Genomic DNA, 19,447 nt, shown 5'->3' on the forward strand with positions numbered 1-19,447 from the left:
TCTGTAATTAACTCTTAAATTCTTCACAAAGAGTATAACAAACTTAGCCTTTGAAGAAAATATTGTGTATGTTTTGGATTGCCCACTATCTGCCAGAAGATATGGTAGATCTTTCAAAATCAGGTCACGTACTTTTCAAAACTGCAAGAAAGCAATATGACCAGTCATGCATGGTAAAGCACTATCACTCTGCAAAACTTAAAAATTCCAGCTGTATCAATAACCCACTGAGTGGATATTCTAAGAGAAATAGCAGACTTTCTATTAATCCCCCCTACATCAAAAGCTATTATAAACATCATGATTGGGGATCCCTGGGTGGCGCAGCGGTTTGGCGCCTGCCTTTGGCCCAGGGCGCGATCCTGGAGACCCGGGATCGAATCCCACGTCGGGCTCCCGGTGCATGGAGCCTGCTTCTCCCTCCGCCTATGTCTCTGCCTCTCTCTCTCTCTCTGTGACTATCATAAATAAATAAAAAATAAAAAAAAAAATGAAAAAAAATAAACATCATGATTAACAATAAAAATCAGTGAGCTGGGGCTCTATTCATCACTCTAAAAGCAAGAAGTTCTAAGTTTGCAAGTGAGGGGTTTTATAGAGATTTTGTTTTATTCTTTTACTTTTAGTTGCTTTGCCTGGCATATAGCAGGCAGTCCAAAGTACACAAAAATGTTTTAAGTGCTGCGCTATAGGTTTCCTTTCTTGAAGACTTTTCCTCTAGAATCCATTAATGTTCTCCATAACCATTATTTCCTAAGAGGATATTGCTTTTGACCCTTTTACTAAGCTCTCTCAGATTCCACATGACAATGTGACCTCCCTCACTGCAATGAGCATTACACTGTATTTAACTAAAGCTGGTGGTTTCTGCCTGGAGGGTACCAACAGAATTATGGCACCTTCTACCTAACTGATCAGATATTCTAGGCTAGAGGAAAAATAATTAGAAATTGCAGTTATTTTATTTTAGAAATAAAAGCAAACCAGACAATATATTGTAGTGACTAGAGAAGATTTTTAATATATTTAAGTGGTAATTTATTCACATGTATATATTTGTTTCAGGATTTCTTTTCCTTTAGTGCTGCAGGTCTTGGTCATGCTGCTTGGAAGAAGGAATAGATAGACTGGATAAAGAATGAGCAATAGTACAAAGTTCCTGAAGAGGGAGGGGACCCGAGAGGATTGCCACTGGAGTTTCTAAGTCTAGAGGTTTTTATGAACTCTTTTGGAGTACTATCTTAAACAACCGGGGTGTACTAAGGCATGTAAATCAGGGCTTTGATCACACATTTGTCTACCTATTAGGTTAACAGCTATGTGCTGATGGTCTTTTGGGGCTGACATCTGGGGACTTAGGTCTTAACTGCCTCAGCTCATGATAATGACAAATGTTTTGTTTTACAACATTTTGCAGAAGTCATTTCTACAAAGGCTGCAGAACAAAATGCTAGTGCAGTCTTGCTTAAGCTGCAAAACAGGACATCAGTACTGTTTTGTCTTAGCTGTCCTGACTCTATGTTCTCTTGTTGAGGACTCCAGCCCTGACTACCTAACTGTCCAACAAACTCCTAACATTCAGACGACGCGAAAAAGTTTATAGAAAGGGTTTTTTTGTTTGTTTGTTTGATTTTTCTTTTAAGGGAATAGATGTGCTCATGTTCCTTTAAATAAAAGTATGCTTTAATGATAGTGGAAAATATTCAACACCTAGTCAATAAACCAACCAAAGAAATAAAATGTTCATGCTACTCCCAAAGGTAAAGACACTTGGCAAATCTTAATTATGTCACAAAAGGTCTAGAGGGTTATGTAAAAGAATAAAAGCATTTGGGGATTTTTCAAGTTCCAGATGACCAGACAGAAAATCCATGTCACGAACTAAAGAACAATAATAATTGCAAACGATTATGTTCTTTTGTCCCGGGCATTCCACACACTTTACATACATTATATCATAGTATCATAGTTCCTCTGCACTAACCAATAAATGAGCTCTATTCAGCCATTATAAATAATTAGATTGCAGCTTAGGCAAACAACAAGACATAGCAACAGAAATGTGAGCTCAATTTGGCAACTACTAAAAACAGTTTTCAGGGCTACATTAGATGCTAATAGATCTACAGAGGCTAATTTTAAGTGCATATTGAAAATAAATCCCAAAGAAGTCTCAGCCTCTGCAGCATCATCATAGGCCAACAGTTTTTACAAACTCATAAACATTAAATTAATATAGAACAATCTAAAAAAAACTCTTTAAGAGGCATCCAGTCTCTTATATGCTTCTTCAATGAAAGTTAACATATTCTTCATCTGGGATGAATTATGGAGAACATCCAAGTCCTTCAGAAGAGCGTTATGGTTTGGAATTAATGTCAAAATTTCTGTCTGTAGGTATGATGGTACAATTAGTTTAAAATTTTTCAAAACGGATATGATTGACATATAACATCATATTAGCTTCAGGTACATAACACAATGATGAGATATTTGTGTACATTGCAAAATGACCACCAGGACAAGTCTAGTTAATATGTAGCACCAACCCCCCCCCCCCCCCGCCCAAAAATATGTAGCATACAAATTTACATACATAGTTACAAATTCTTCTTGTGATGTGAACTTTTAAAATCTACTTCCTTGACAACTGGGAAATATATGACAGTGCTATTGACTACCGTCACTCTGTTCTACATTACATCTCCATGACTTTGATTTTATAAATGGAAGTTTGTATTTTTTGACCACATTGACCCACATAAATAGTTTTTAACTTCTTATCATGAGAAATACCAAACATATGTTAGAGAGGATGGTTCAAACCTCATATACTCATCAACCAACTTCAGTAATCAACTCAGTCCTGTTTTTTCAAATTTGTATTACTGTTTTATTTTTTGCCCAGTCCCTTTCCTTTCGACCTAAATGGATTACAGATAGGACTACTTTAAATTATTTTTGAGAAACCTTGAAGACTTTCTACCACTATAAGTATTTACACTATATTAGAACCTGTGAAAACAGATACCAGTATATAGTCTGGTACAAGTAACACAACATTATTTCGTGAAGAGATATAAGTCATTGTTAGAAGCATAACCAAACTCAATTATTGGAATTTACCTCCACAAATCTATCCCACAGTTATGACCACACAAATATGTAAAGCTATATATAAAAGGGTGTATTGAGCATTATCTGTAATTGCAAAAATTATTTATTTCTATCAGTAATTCACAAGTTATAGTATGGTACATTCATACAATGGAATGTTATACAGCTATTGATAAGAATGAGAAATCTACATGCAAGATGCTCACAAGGAAAGATGTTCAAACTATTCTGTCAGGTGAGAAAAATGTTGCCTAAGAACTTTTATCATGGATTTCATTTGTTTTAACAAAGGAGAAGGATACTATGATTTTATATATGCAATTCATAACTGATGATATAGTTGATATGGTAAACTGACATTTACCTGAAGTATGGGAGCTTTGAGACTCTTCTGAGAAAGTTCTGGAAGAGAGAGTACCCCACTACTATCTATTTGAAACATCTAAAGTAGAAAAAGAAAGATATAGATTATTTCAAAAGTCCAATTTTTCTCTTCTTATATTCAAAAGTTGTCTTGGTGGGAGGTAAGCATTAAAAAATTGATCCAGGCTCTAGGAACACATTATTAAACAATTACCTGTTTTATTTTCTCCTCCTCTTCTTCCACCTCACTTTTCAGAACTTGAATTCTGTTCTTTAAGCTCTCAATATTCCCAGTCATTGACAATATGGTCTGGACTATTTTATCTATTTCTTCCTGAGTCAGAAAGAGAAAGTTAATGTTTTAAATTAAATATATTATTAAATGAAACCCAAATAGGTATTAATATACATTTTTAAAAATACCTCATATACTGAAACATTTTTGCAAGAAACTGGTAAATTTCTTCTTTCAAAAAACAGACTTCCAAGAAATTAATTTACCAGAATAATTCCTTATAAGGAAATTTAATTTCCATGGAACAAGGAGATATAACCCATGTACAAGAATATTTCCTCAAAAACTCATTGAAACTGCTACAATCAGAGATCCTGGAAGACCTATGTGAACCTAGCAGAGCCAAAGGATTGATGGCCTAAAAATCTCCTGTCCTTTGCCTATCCATCTCTATCCCTACCACATACCCCTGGCAACCACTGGTCTTTTCATTCTCATTTTGCCTTTTCTAGCATATCATATAGTTGCATATCCTATAGTAATGGAGCCTTTTTAGTTTGGCTTCTTTCACTTAGGATTCATAATGTGCACTTATGGTTCCTCCATATCTCTTTAGGGTCTAATAGCTCATTTCTTTTTAGTGGTGAATAATATTCCATTGTTTGATGTACCATATTTATTTATCCATTCACCTAAGAAGGACATCTTGGGTTTCCAACTTTTGGCAATTATGAAGAAAGCTGCCACAAATATCCACGTGCAATATTCAAATATCCATCTACAATAAACCAAGGAGCATGATTTGTGTATCATGTAGTAAGAGTATGTTTCATTTTGTAAGTTCCTGCCAAACTGTATTCTAAAGTGTTTGTACCATTTAGCATTCCCATCAGCCATGAGAATTCTTGTTGCTCTACATCCTCATCTGCATTTGTTGGTGTCCATGTTTTAGATTTTGGCCATTCTAGTAGGTGCATATTAAGTCTCCTTTCATCTATAGTTTTCCACTCCAATTATCCCCTCTCATCTCTTCCAGCTTCTGATGGTATCAGCATTCCTGTGGCTGCATCCCTCCAATTTCTGCATTTTTCACATAGCCCTTTCCTCCATGTCTCCAACTCTTATAAGGACATTTTTTTTTTTTTTGGTTCTTTAATGACACTAGTCTTTGGACTTAGGACCTATTAAGATAATTCAGGATGATCTCATCTTGAGATCTTTAATTATACCTGGAAAGACTCTCTTTCCAAATAAGGTCACATTCACAGCTCTTAGGGTTAGGACTTGCGCATATTATTTTTGGGGCCACTATTCAACCCACTAGAGAGGGAATGAGTAACAGCATGAAAAAAGGAAACAGTTATTATAATAAGGACTAAAAAATTCCATTGTAGTTAAAAAAAAAATTATTTTGTTCCATTGCTTTGGTTATCTTCTTTGGGTATTCCTACCATTCCTACCATGCCATATCTTCTTTGCTGAGCTTTTACATTTGTCATTTGTTCTCAATACCTTTAAAAACATGTTTCTTTTTTATTAACCTTTTCTCCTTATTTTACTACTCATTGTAAGCATTTATCCTTGCATTTCCTTTAATTCTCCTAATTTAATCTGCATCTGAAAAGGTTTTTTTTACTTCTAATTTTTTCCTGAATTCTGTAGCTTCAGTTTTTAGTATTTCTAATACTGATTTATAATTTTTTTCTATACCTCCTGTTTTTCTGAATCACTTGTTTGCTTAAGAATTAGATAGTGTTCATGTTTTGTGCACTCTTGTTTTCGGCGTGCTTTCATTATCTGTGGATTGCTATTGTTTGTCCTTATTTTTATATTTTCTTACGCTAACTCTGATTGTGAAATTCTATGGCTCTGTTCTTATTCAGAGGTCCACAGAGATTAAAAAACTAAGCCCCAGCAGTTCCTATCCCATCTTCTCAGTCACAGAGACTTTGCTCACTACCACCTTTTCTATAGCACTATCACTGAGTGAGAGAGCTCAATGAATACACTGTTGAATGAATACAACTTCTGTTACTTATTAGCTGACACAGGTTTTGGAAAGTCACCACCAAGAATAACTCTACATTTAGTGATGAGTTCCTGTAGTTTGATAATCAAAAATAGTTCAGTTAAAGTCAGATGAAAAAAAAATAGTAGTACTTAATCACTAATATATTAGAAATACTTTCAACTTCAGAGGCTCAAAGTTTAGGCAAAGTTTTTGCTGACTAAAAAAAAGAAAAAAAGAGAAGAATTTAATGAAAACTGTTCAACTGTTCTAAGATCTAGTATTTATTTTTCAGAGAATATCAGAGACTATCATGATAATTAAAAAATGTCTTATTCTCTTCTCCTTTCTCCTAATTATGGAGTCCCTGTACAAATTTCATACCTGTAATAATGCCAGACCTTCTTCGTTAGCTCTGTGCTGTGCCCTTTCCATTTTCAGTAGACTTGACACGTTAGTTAAATTTTTCAGCTTTTTGGGAGGGACTTTAAGGGTTTCACACAGTTGTAGCAATCTTAGGGATAAAATAAAAATGTAATTATGTTTACCTTTTTACTACCATTATTTTTATGTTTTTTTGTTTTGTTTTGTTGTGTTAGAAATACTGCTGTCATCTTTTTTCTGCCCTCATATTCCCAAGGGCTCTACTATTCTTTTATTAACAGTAGCTAACATTAGCAATGACTCACCCATAAAAAGCTGTGACACGTCATCTTTTAGCCTTTTGATTTATTAAGATTTACCTCAAATCATGGGGCACTTAAATTGTTTAATGAAAGGAAAAATTTCTACTTTACACTATTAATCAATTTTATTATATATATTTATTTACACAATTTCATTTATGCACATTTTAAAATAAAACTTTCCTTATATCTTCTGAATGTGTTTCCTAGACTATTATAGCACATAATTACATCATTTATTGTGAACAGCTGGGTAAGAGATGAAATACTTCTTTGGAAGACATAATTATGGCCCTAGATTCTATAGTTCAGTTGTCCTGGACAATGTGACCAGTGAAAGAGATTCTCTGTATCAGTTACTCTAACAGTGGTTTTAAAGATAGTAAAGTCTCATAGAGTTTAAGGCAAATAAAACATTAAGATTAAATTACTTTGTTTAAAAGTACAATCATCATGAATACTGTGCAGTATTAAAGTTAAGAAATTCTCTCTAGGGGATCCCTGGGTGGCTCAGTGGTTTAGTGCCTGCCTTTGGCCTAGGGCGTGACACTGGAGTCCCAGGATCGAGTCCCACATCAGGCTTCCTGCATGGAGCCTGCTTCTCCCTCTGCCTGTGTCTCTGCCTTTCTCTCTCTATGTCTCTCATGGATAAATAAATAAAATCTCAAAAAAAAAAAATCCTCTCTAAATATGTAAAAAAAAGGAAAGAATAGAAGAAAAAAATTAAAAGCAGAAAAGTTAACAAAACCTAACAAGATTAAGAAAACCTCCTTCAAACCAAGTTTATTAGATCACCAATGGAAACTATCCTATTATTACCCTCACTGGTAGCAGGGAGTAATACAGCTTTCCTAAAAGCTTGGATTCTTGGATTCTAAGAGGAAGAAATTAAGGAGGAAAATCTAAATTTGGTTGCTTCTACCTAATAGCAGCATTTTGAGGTATTCAAAAACCATACTACTTAAGATTTGCAGGCAATTTAAATAGTGGAAACTAAAATTCATCTTCCTAGGATCTTACTCAAAACATTACTTTTTTTTCCTAAGATTTTATTTATTCATGAGAGAGAGAGAGAGAGAGGCAGAGACACAGGCAGAGGGAAATGCAGGCTCCCTTTGAGGAACTTGATGTGGGACTCCAGGATCACACCCTGAGCTAAAGGCAGACGCTCAACCGCTGAGCCACCCAGGTGTCCCAAAATATTAATTTTTGTAAAGAAAAACGTAGGCAATATAAAAATACACCAGTCATAATTTTCGTTAAACTGTTGGGATTAACTTGACTATCATTAAGTTAATAATCATTAAGACATCACATTTAAGAATAAAAATGTGTGGAGTACCTAGGTGGCTCAGTTGGATAGGTGTCTGACTCTGGATTTTGGTTCTGCTCATGATCCCTGGGTTGTAGAATCAAGCCACACATCTGGCTCTGCACTCAGCCTGGAGTCTGCATGGGTGTCTCTCCCTTTGCTCCTCCCCCCACTTGCTAGTGCTTGATCTCTTGCTCTCTAAAATAAATAAATCTTAAAAAAAGAAATATATATATATGTATATATATATATATATATATATATATATATATATATATATATATATATATATATAAACCGGTGTGTTTAAGTATTCCTAAAGGAATAAGTTCTTGATTTCTTAACTAAAATAACCAAAAGCATAACATGAGTACACCCTACTATGTCAACAACACCTAATCATCATTTATACTATTTTTCTATAGGGTAAACTTTTCCTAAGTATGTTCCTCTAGAAACTGCAGTGGCTAACCCATTTTGTTTGACTAGCAACCCTGTTTTGTCTGTCTGATCACAGAGACAGGCACACGACCCGGTCTGTATGAATCCTAACAGCTCTTGCCACAAAATCAGTCTAAAGATACGTGTAGCACCTAATCTGGGCCAATCAGAGCCCATTTCCCAGAACTTTCTAACTGAAGCTAAGAGGACATGAATTCTATTTCTCCTCTTCACAAGGCTGAAGAGATAAACAGGGAACTATTTATATCTACAATTCTAAGGTAGTGAGGACAACTTGTCTAAAAGAATGAAGCCCACAAACAAGCCAGAGGCAGAGTTGAGACTATGAAATAAAGAATTCTTGTGGTAAATACCAATTTTGAAGATGTTAGGTTAAAAAAATGAAAAATATTTGTTCATTGTAGGACTTTTATGTTAATATACCCAAACATAATTCACTATATATCACTTTTATTCACAGAGTGTCTTTAAGAACAGGTACTCCAGGGCAGCCCTGGTGGCGCAGCGGTTTGGTGCTGCCTGCAGCCTGAGGTATGATCCTGGAGACCCGGGATCGAGTCCCACATCGGGCTCCCTGCATGGAGCCTGCTTCTCCCTCTGCCTGTGTCTCTGCCTCTCTCTCTGTGTTTATGAAAAAAAAAAAAAAAAAAGAACAGGTACTCCAAATACTGCTACAGGAAAGTTTATTCAGAGATCCAAAGAATCAATTTGCTATGGCAGTACTCTGCTATATCAGCAGAAGGAAAACTATCTTGAATATTGTTACTTGGAAGCCAAAAGACTGAGTTGTGAAAGCAAAATTGAGACAATAGGCAGTCTTTGAAGTATCTCCAAGGCCGCTACAGGATAAAGAAAGCCTAAATGTTGAACAGAAACTAATGACCCACAGTGATCACTGTGAATAGCAGTTACTATGTACTAGAATATTCTTTATACAGCACATATGACTTATTTGTTCTACATTAAAAGGGAATAAATAGCTACACTTTTTATGCGTTGGCTTATATACTAGATTCTTGTATATTCCTCCTCCTTTAATTCATTCTTGTAAGCAGGTTGCAGGTCTGCTTCTAGTAAACCTTCTTCAATCTCTTCAACCTTTTTATAAACTAGCCCCATCCACCCTTTCCGTTTTGCTACTATTGTTGAAATTATACTTGAAGTAAACAGAATTTCTGCTCAGCCTTCCCAAGAATAAAGTACTAGCTCACAAACATTTCCAAGCAAACCCGAAACTAAGATACAGAACATTTTTCTTGAAAATAAAAAGTTGGGTGCCTGGGTGGCTAAGTCGGTTAAGTAGCTGCTGTTGGCTCAGGTCATGATCCCAGGGTCCTGAGATCGAGCCCTGCATCAGGCTGCCTGCTCATTGAGGAGTCTGCTTCTCCCTCTACCTCTGCTCCTCCCGCTGCTCATGCTCTCTCTCTCTCTCTCTCTCTCTCTAATAAATAAATAAATAAATAAAATCTTTAAAGAAAAAGATAAAATTGTGCAAATAGTAGTTAGAAAATCATTGGCAGTGGTGTGACTTTTAAGAGCATTTGAAAAGAAATTTCCATTTGGGATTTGCCAAAAGATGAAGAGCAGTAATACCCAGGAAAATCACACTTGCTGCTTATGAAAATAATGTAATACAATATCTGAAGTGAAGAGAAAATAGCAATGGAATAAATCTAAGAATGGTAAACCATTAACTTCAAATTGCTCAAAATGAAGATGGAGTTAAGGTTGACAAAATATTTTTTCAAATCTTAATACAAAAAATAAATTGTAGAAGTTGGCATTTTATGATTTTCAGACTCTCTTTTTAAATAGATTCTCTTACTTCATAACTGTGCAGCAGTTTAGAATATACATTTCCAAGTTGTTCATCTTAAAACAATAAAAACAATAACAAAAAAAACAAAATGAAAGAAAAACTTTTATACCCCACAAATGTCTGTTCTGGTAACACAGGAAGAAGTTAGATTTTTACTAATTATATTTAAAAAAATGTTCTATTACATAACCATATTACCTTTTCTTCAGGTAGTTAAGATGATACTGAACTTGATCATTTTTTCTAATCTTGTTACTCAAAATTGCTCTAGAAAAGAAAAAGAGATTAAATAGGTAACAATTTGAAACACAACTAATATAATGCACTTACTTGTTCTCCCTGCTTTCTTTCAAGTGCCCCTCCTCACTAGCTAGGCAGAATCAACCACTTTTTATTTTATACCAAATACATTTTAAGCATAGATATAATCAAAATTCTTACTACATTCTATTATTGTCATTAATTTCGATGAGTTCAGCTTCTTGATTCAGAATACTGTCTTACTTTCTTTGTATCCCCTCTAACATGTTAGCTTACATATAAAGTGTCAATTTGAACTCAACATCTTCTTAAGTATCCCTAGTGATAGAACACGTTTAAAGTTCACAAATAGCAGGTCATGCCACATAGACTTCTTTTCTTTCACCAGGGAATTTTAAGTTTCTGAAATTAACAAAGACTTCTTGCTTAAAGCTAACAGCATCAAAAGACATTACATATGTCTTGTTCTGAAAAACATCCTATCATTATAAAATTTTTAAAAAATGACATTTAAAAGGAAATGTTTCTAAGGAAATATGTTTCTTTTCTTTTTTTTAAAGATTTTATTTATTTATTCATGAGAGACAGAGAGAGAGAGAGAGAGAGAGAGAGAGAGGCAGAGACACAGGCAGAGGGAGAAGCAGGCTCCATGCAGGGAGCCCGATGTGGGACTCGATCCTGGGAATCCAGGATTACATCCTGAGCCAAAGCCAGATGCTCAACCACTGAGCCACCCAGGCGTCTCAGGAAATATGTTTCTACGGGGAACATGTAAGCAGAGATCAAGAATGAAATGGAAAGATTTCATACTTACATTATAACTGAGTCCATCATAATTTGCAAATGCTCTCTGATACTCTCTGAAAGAGGCTGCCAGGTTTTCCTCTTGTTGGATGCTATCTTAATCTGTTTTAGATTAGTATGTTCTGTTTGTCCTGTTACTGGTGAAAGACGAGACTGGTCAATCTCAAAGTTTTACATTTTTACCTAAAAACTGATTTAAGTATACATTTATTTTAAAAAGCTAACAGAATCATGAGAACCAAAATATGATAAAGCTGCATAAACTGTTTAATTTCCTTTTTATTGCACAGCCATAATATGCCAGGTGTTGAATATGATTATGCTATTATGTTAATTAAAATACTATTAGCTGAAACTGCAGATAAAAACCCAAGACAATTCTCAATGAAAAAGCAGGCTACACTTTATTAGGATTCAGTATAAAAGTCTGGTTCTCAGAAATGACCTAAATTAAAGAGTTTCACTGAGAAGACTAGAAAGCTATTTCTCCCAAATATTAAATGGCAACTGGAACAAAATATTCAGGGTCTTGTTGTTGGTATTCTATTTATAAAGGATAAACAAAGAAGATAATACTATTGGCTCATATGATGATTAGTTTTAGAGAGAAGGGAGACTAATTATTTAGTATAAATACAAGTATGCAAAGCCTTACAAAAGTACTGTGTATTATGGAAGTACAAAACCACGGACTTTGCTTGGTCTTGGTGAGGAGTAAGTAGGAATTTTTATTTTTATTTTTCTTAAAGATTTTATTTATTTATTCATGAGACACACACACACACACAGAGAAAGAGAGAAAGAGAGAAAGAGAGAAAGAGAGAAAGAGAGAAAAGAGAGAGAGAGAGAGAGAGAGAGAGGCAGAGACACAGGCAGGGGAGAAGCAGACTCCATGCAGGGAGCCCAATGTGGACTTGATTCCAGGACTCCAAGATCACGCCCTGAGCTGAAGGCAGGCGCTAAACCTCTGAGCCACCCAGGGATTCCCCTGAAAGTAGGAATTTTTAGATGAAGTGATGCCTAAGTAAAGATGACTACTCCAAATTAGTTTACTCCAAACAAAGTTAGACAGTAGTCCCAAACTAATCTATGCAATGGTGGTAGGACAGAAATATATCTGTTTTAAAGAAAAATCAGTAGGTGCGTCTATAGATCACAGATCAGCAATAATTCAGATTGTGGGAAACTTTGATTTTCTCTAGTTCCTATCAATTTAGAACCTTCCACAATATGTGCTAGAGGCAGCAAGTAAAATTTCAGTTGACCAAAATAACAGACTAACCAGTACAATTTATTCTTGCAAAAATGAGAATGCTGCTGTTTATTACTGTCTTTTGTTTCTATAAAAAAAGATTTACTTATTTGAGAGAGAGAGAGAGAGAGAGAGAGAGAGAGAGAACATGTGTGGGTGAGGAAGGAGGGGAAGAGGGAGAGGGATAATTCTAAGCACATTCCTCACTGAGCGCAGAGCCTGACATGGGGCTTGATCTCATGAACCTGAGATCACATGACCTAAGCCGAAGAAACCTAGAGTCAGTTGCTCAAAGGACTATGCCAGCCAGGAGCCCCTACTATCTTTTGCTTTTGTACAACTCATAAACAAGATGCTGAGAAGTTTTTCATGAATACACACAGCTTGAGACGGACAAGTTAAACAAGATACAGAAAATAAATACCTTTGGAAGGCAGATGCTTTGGATTTTTATTTTTTGCAGTGTTTCTAACCTAGAGAGAAAAACACATACACACGTAATTAAACATCAGATAAAAGATACCACCTTTGCAATATATTTGTCATGTATGTTGAAGAGTATATATGTATCTTCTGGCTAGACAGAAAAAACATACTGCCGCTTGTGCAGAGAAAGGGTGTGTATTTATCCCAGGCACAGGATATACTACAGCAATTCCTGGACAATAGTGATAATGTATAATAGAATTCCATAGAGTGTCAAATAATTTTTTTAAGACTTATTTTTATTTTAGAGAGTTAACTTGCCAGTGGGGGAGGGGCAGAGGGAAGAGAGAATTTTTCAAGCAGACTCGCCGTTGAGTGCAGAGCCCTGCTTGGGACTTGATCCCATGACTCACAAGATCATGACTTGAGCCAAAAATAAGAATAGAATGCTTAACCAACTGAGCCACCCAGGCGCCCCGTATCAAAGAATATGTTAAAGAAATCATTAGTCATTTTGACTGTGAAATAGTGGTACATACTTTACCTGCAAAAAACATAGGCAGTGCCTCTTATAGGATAAAACACGCAAATTCTTAAAAAATTTTATACATATTCTTTTTTAAGAAATGGGCAAAATTATGGTAGAAAGAAGATAATTCCTCCCAAAGTAATTTTTCTCTATGTTAATAAAAATCTCTTCCCACTAACTGACAGATTTTCCTATCTTTAACCATAGAATCTGTATATACTTTATTCCTAGTCTTTACATTCAAACACCTTAAAAACGCCCTATGACCCCCTCCTCAACAAAGAATTTTCTGGTCAGTATCTTTAGAAACTGAAACAATTTTTATCTGAGAACCTTTACCAATTATGTTGCAACAGCTTCCACATAATGATATGAATTACTTTAATTTGTAGTAAAATTGACCTTTAGTCTTTATATATTCCTTTATATGGAACAAATTACATTTTTACTCAAAAAGTTCAGAATGATAAACTCAATTATTTTTATTACCTTTTTCTTTGGCAACTCCACATCTTCATCATCAATTTTTCTTTTTGGGTTTCTTTTTAATTGTTGAGATCTTTTCTTGGAAGCACTTGCTTTGCTAGACATCCTGATCTAAACAGAACAATTAGTACTTCAAAAAATCTGTAAAATAAAAAGGACACAAAAATAAGCTTAATCCTACATACATTTTGTTAAAAAGTACTACCTATAAATGTTCCAAGTTTGCCTTAAAAAATAATGAAAGGTTTGGGATAGTGTTTTCAGAACATTTGAACATACTTTAAAACAAGTAACAGGGATCCCTGGGTGGCGCAGTGGTTTGGCGCCTGCCTTTGGCCCAGGGCGCGATCCTGGAGACCCGGGATCGAATCCCACATCGGGCTCCCGGTGCATGGAGCCTGCTTCTCCCTCTGCCTGTGTCTCTGCCTCTCTCTCGCTCTCTGTGACTATCATAAATAAAAAAAAAAAAAAAAAAAAAAAAAAAAAAAAAAAAAAAACAAGTAACACTGATTACTATTAAAGTAAGTGTATCTGATTCAATTTCATTCCTGGAAATTTCTTCCACTTTTATGGCTTTAAAAAATCATGTGAAAATGCTCTTGCATCTTTCCTTTATACTCCCCCATACAATAACATTATTTCCATGTTTAGAGCCAAGAAAATGGAAATAATAATGTATTAAATTGTATTACCCTGTCACAGACAATATTAATTGGAATAGTAACATAGTAATATTCAGGTCTTTTTATTTTAAGCCTAATGTATTCTCAGAACTTATGCCAGAGATGAAAGGAAATAATTTTTAAGACCATACTATGAAACTATGCTGTGGAAATTCAAGCAGAAAAGTCACTCATAGGATTTAAGCTACTACTCCGTGTGGGCTATTTGCATTTTTAAAAAGCACAGAAGAATACTGATTATTCTGTCCTTTCATAACAATACAAATCAGTCACCATTCCTCTTCTAAAAATTCAGAGTTAATTATATTAACAGTTTATATAGGTGGATTGAGATAGATAATAAAGGAGGTACTTTGGATAAATCTATTTCTTTGAAATTTAAAAGGTAAAGTTTCAGTAAGAAACTTTTTTCAGTAAGATTAACAGAAATAGTGAGAAATAATTAATTGAAAGATCACAAACTACACTTAGGGAGTACATGTAAGATCAGTTACAAAAAACAGTGGAAGCTAAATTATACTTTACCCTGCTCTTTACCCGACTTCATACCTAGTCTATGTTACATTCCTGAGATGCCTAATTCCCTCAATGTGACATCCATGCCTTTATATTTCCCCTACTTCAAAACCAATCCACATGACAGTTTCACTTGAGGACCTCCCCTGGAAGGGCTACCTTACATAGAGTACAGGTTGTTCAAGAAGAAGGTGAGGGAGCAAGTGAGGGCTGAGACTCAGTCCTTACCCCATTTGGTGGATTAAAAAATGGTGCAAATTCCTTCTTACTCCTATTATTTAAAGATGGAGTCTATGTCCCTTTATCTTAAATCTTGGCAGACTCTGTAGCTGTTTGAGCAGCAGAATATGGTGGAAATGATTCTGTCCCAGTTTACTGGCCTAAACATGAAGAGACTCATAGCTGCAACGTCCTCATGTTTGGAATATTTGCTCTTGGAACCCAGAGACCATGCTCTGAGGAAGGCCAACATGGAGAGGAAGTGAAAGGCCCAAGCAAAAGCCCAGCTGAACTCCCAGAATACCCAGTGCCATCTTACCAGCCTGGCACATGTACCTAAGCTAATATGCTGCAGCTGACCCTGAATGGAAAAGACAGGAGTCAGCTCTACCAAGTTGTTCCTGATCACAAATTCTGGAACAAAATAAATGACTTTCTTAAATTAAAAATAAAATAAAATAAAAAAAGTCCTTCCCCAATACCTACTACACAACATCCAACGCTTTACCATGCCACTTACAGTTCTTAACCGTCTAGCCTGGTCTAGTTTTCTGTACTTCTCTCCCACTATTCCTTATAAGACTCTCTCTCTAGCTAGATTTGATGATTTTGAGTACACACTGAGTGAGGCATGCACTATGCCCTCCACCTGAGCTGCTCTCCTGTCTCTGCCCACCTCCCCAGGGCAAGAGCCACCTGCTCTCCATTCCTCCTAACCACCCCCAAGGTGTGACAACCGAAACTGTCCCCTGACATTATCAAATGTCCCCTGGTATGAAGACACCTCAGCCTGAGAAACACTGCCAAGAGCAAGTCAGGGATAAGGATAAATAGATAAATAGCTTGGTTCCAAATCCTGGTTCTGGCATTTAACTAGCGGTGCAAGCTTAGGCACGTAAATTTGTTCAATGTCCCCCCTGACAAAATGGGTTAAAGTTTAAAAGCACTAACATTAAAGGCTTTTGTGAAGCTAAAACTTCGTACAGAATATGTAAAGTGCCTAGAATGACGTATGGGACACGGTAACAGTTCGATACACAAAAGTCATACTTTTCTATTGGGCTGGTTGTCCAGGAACGAGAATAGACATTTTAATGTAAACGTAAAAGGAACAGAAACTTTGCCCTGTTTTAGATCCACAGGAAACCACAGCTCAGTGACAGTGGGTAGACGCCGATATAAAAACAACCACTATATAAAAGTACACACCATGCGACAAAAGTTATAAAAGACAAAGGAGTCAACGGCTATCTCAAATTGATGTGTGTGCGTGTGCTGGCGGCGGCCAGAAAAAAAAGTAATATGTGAATTACATTTCGAAATATTTGGCCAGAAAGACAAGGAATAAAGTATTTGAAAGAAAGCAGCAAAAGTCTGAGCGCAGAACAGGTTAAAAGAAACTGGTCTGCTGGGGGACACGGAAAATTCGGCCAGACTTGCCGGTGTATGGATGGAATAGAAAGGAGGCTGGAGCGGGAGTCTGCGGCCGGACTACATGCTGCGGTAGAGTTCGCTGTAGGAAACAGGGAGGCATCCTAGATCCTCCTGCTGTCCTTGGTGAAATTCGTGGAAACCAAGTCTCTCAACCTAGGTCTAGCGCCAAGTCTGGCAAAACACAACCAGGCTATGTTTACCTCCTGACAAAAGCCTCGGGATGCGACGCTAGTGTCCTCGATGCCTAAAGACGCTAATCTCCAAGGCTGCACTTCGCCCCACTTGGGCCGCGGGAGACTTAAAAAAAAAAAAAAAAACGAGGACGAGGATGAACTGGGGGATGGAGGGAAGAACCGAGGAACCAGGCGTCCCTTCACTCCATCTTTGAGAATAAAAATGCTTCAGTCCTTGGCCCCAAGCAAAGGCAGATATGGAAAAGCCACTGGAGTCTCACCCCCACGCTCCTGAGAAACAAACCGCGGAGTCGGTCACCATCGCGCTAGCCGCGAGCTGGACTCACCAGCAGGTTAAGAGCTTCCACCACTCACCAAAGAAGCCTCTTCAACCCTCCAGCGAGTCAACGTCACAGCAACTCGCGCCCAAACCTTTCAAAAACCGACGAAGCCCGGAAGTGGGCGGGCAGAAACCGGAAGCGCCTGTCGGGAGAGGCGGGCCTCGGGTCACAGCTCAACGTCATCAGAAGCGCGCCCACGGAAGCGCGAGGAGATTGGCGGCAGGGAGGGCGGTGTCGGCCTACGCCCCCTGACCCCTGCAGCGGGCTTTTGCGCAAGGTCAGTGAGGAGCTCGGCTGTGTGTTCTCGAAGTCCAGCCGCCCCTTCTCACAGCCGAGGTCCGAGACAGGCCAGCCAGTGAGTAAGACTGTGCGCCTCGAGATGCGTCAGCCTTTCAGCTCCCTCCTTTCCTCTGGCTCCTCTCTCCCCACGTCCCTCTGTCCCCCGAGCCTGTCCCTTTCCTCTTCCCACGGCGACGGCACCCCGCCCTCCTCTACTTCTCCTTGGCTCTAGATTCCCGACCGACCTCTCACTGCCAGCGTCGCACGTGGGAATGAGGAGGTAATGCTGCAGAGAAGGTGCTTGTTCGCCCCCGAGGCGCGGCGTCATCCTCCCTGGCCACCCCAGCACCCCGAGACTCCGCTAGGCAGGGGGCGCTTGCAGGATTATGGGGGGGGGGAGGGTGAGCTGCCTCCACAGCTGCCTCCCCTCTAGGCTGCGGCTCTTGTTCCTCTGAGGTTTTTTGGATACGAGGTGATAGGACTGAAAGTGACTTTGTGTGTACAGGTGGAGGGAAGGGTAAGAGGTGAACTAGGAAAGACAGACCTACGTTGACAGAAAACTGTAAATTATTCACTTGTTCTCTTTTACCCTGAAAGAGAGCGTTTTTTCAGAGCTCGCGACCTTGGATAAACGTGTTTTTGTGTAAAGCTTGAAATCACTTGGTGATTTTTCTCCCAACAATTTCTTATATTTAATGATAGGTTGATACTAGTATTAAATGTCATTTGCATGCTGTATGTTGTCATCTCCAACCCAAATTAGCTGAACGTTGGAGGTAGCTAGCCTTTCCTGCCGTATTAATGTGAAAGCACATTATTTGAAAACATGTTTCATTCAGAACTGCCCTTTGCTTCACAGCCCCCTGACAAATGTTGGGTATTCTTACTTTTCTGTAAGCCTCATTAAATTGACAGGAGACGGTATGGAAAATATGATTTTAAGCTCACTTTACTTGTTGCCTTATACATCATATGGCATGATGAATATATTAATAAACTTTGCACTCAAAGCCTTTTAGAATATTAGGTTCTGTATGTTGACGCTATACGTATTTATTTATTTTATATATGTATTTGTATAAATATGAAATACATCTTAAATATATTTTATATAAACACACAAAAAAGTGTTCTAATATGCTATGGAAGATGATTGGTGTGTAACAGAAACAGTTACCTAAGAGCTCATTTAGTCCAGCTTTTGAGTTCAGGGAGAGGCTGTGAGTATTATTTAAATACAAGGACTTTTAAACCTAGTGCTGCCTACGGTTTAAATGTTGGCTCTTCTGTGCCTTAGTTTCCTCATCTGTAAAATGGGGATATTATTAGTACCTGTCTTGGTGTTGCTACTCTTTATAAAGGATTAAAATTGCTACTCCTTATAAAGTTCTTACAGCAGTGCCTGGCACATAGAAAGCCCTACGTATTGGGATGCCTTAGCCACATTAGCCAAAGAACATTCTAGGTAGATGAAAGAGCAAGAGAAAGTCACAGAACTTTGATATATGCAGTGAGCTGTAGGTTATCCAATATTTCTAGAACAAAAGGTGTAGAGGACAAAAGCAGTGATGAGTCTGAGAGGTGTGCAGAGAGCAGGTCATAGAGGCCTTGAATTTGTCTTATTTGTCTTATTCACCACTTTTTTTTTTTCCAGCACCCAACACAATGCCTGTCATAAAGTAGCTGTAAAAATATTTTCAGTGAAAAAATTAGGAGGCTGTATTTTATCCTCTACATGATGCCGAACCTTTGAGAAATCTTAAGTGAAGTCTGACATAATCATAGTTGCATTGGTGTCAGTTTGTAGAATGGATTAGAGGGGCTAAGACTGGCCAGTAAAACCAGCTAAGAAAGTATTGAGGAAGAAGACTAGAACAATGATAGTAGTTGTGGAGAAGAGGGGCCAAAGTTAACAAAATGTAAAGTATTGGAACCAGAAAAGGAGAAGAGCTGAAATAATACTAAAATGCTGCCTTCGTTCTCTTTTCACCTATAGTTCCCATTTTGCCTTTTGTGAATACATGTATACTCTGCTTCTTTTT

General features: G+C 37.3%; 2 protein-coding genes across 13 annotated transcripts in view; one reads left to right on the forward strand and one right to left on the reverse strand.

Moving 5' to 3' along the window:
• Positions 1–979: 979 nt before the first annotated feature.
• CENPQ (centromere protein Q) lies at positions 980–19,400 on the reverse strand. 10 transcript variants are annotated; one of them, XM_041762845.1, is made up of 11 exons: positions 17,651–19,399; positions 17,161–17,268; positions 16,813–16,909; positions 13,764–13,901; positions 12,744–12,792; positions 11,078–11,204; positions 10,201–10,269; positions 6,108–6,237; positions 3,695–3,814; positions 3,482–3,559; positions 980–2,391 (listed from the first exon to the last, which is right to left on the reverse strand). In XM_041762845.1, exons 4-11 carry the CDS (start codon positions 13,863–13,865, stop codon positions 2,260–2,262), a joined length of 807 nt encoding a protein of 268 aa, XP_041618779.1. In that variant the 5' UTR covers positions 13,866–13,901; positions 16,813–16,909; positions 17,161–17,268; positions 17,651–19,399; the 3' UTR covers positions 980–2,259. The 10 variants fall into 10 exon arrangements, with proteins under 10 accessions (XP_041618779.1, XP_041618821.1, XP_041618831.1 ...); XM_041762887.1 differs by lacking the exon at positions 16,813–16,909 and having other exon boundaries at positions 13,764–13,871; positions 17,651–19,400; XM_041762897.1 differs by lacking the exon at positions 16,813–16,909 and having other exon boundaries at positions 13,764–13,871; positions 17,133–17,268; positions 17,651–19,400.
• Positions 17,325–19,447, forward strand: part of MMUT (methylmalonyl-CoA mutase) — a 31,905-nt gene continuing 29,782 nt past the window's right edge. The window contains exon 1 of one of the 3 annotated variants that reach the window (XM_041762784.1): positions 17,325–17,481. The gene's annotated coding sequence lies outside the window, so the exon portion shown is untranslated. The other 2 variants (XM_041762802.1, XM_041762793.1) reach the window with 2 other exon arrangements.

Source organism: Vulpes lagopus, chromosome 1, assembly GCF_018345385.1.
Source record: "Vulpes lagopus strain Blue_001 chromosome 1, ASM1834538v1, whole genome shotgun sequence".
NCBI classification, from domain to species: Eukaryota; Metazoa; Chordata; class Mammalia; order Carnivora; family Canidae; genus Vulpes; species Vulpes lagopus.

What these genes read in the sequence shown, in the direction of transcription:
- CENPQ (XM_041762887.1), bottom strand. Translation starts at nt 13,865, where the DNA reads ATGTCTAGCAAAGCAAGTGCTTCCAAGAAAAGATCTCAACAATTAAAA. An exon ending in TGGAGTTGCCAAAGAAAAAG is followed by an intron (nt 12,793 to 13,763) that starts GTAATAAAAATA and finishes TTTTCTCTCTAG; the next exon opens with GTTAGAAACACTGCAAAAAA. An exon ending in TCAAAGCTCCCATACTTCAG is followed by an intron (nt 2,392 to 3,481) that starts GTAAATGTCAGT and finishes TCATACCTACAG; the next exon opens with ACAGAAATTTTGACATTAAT.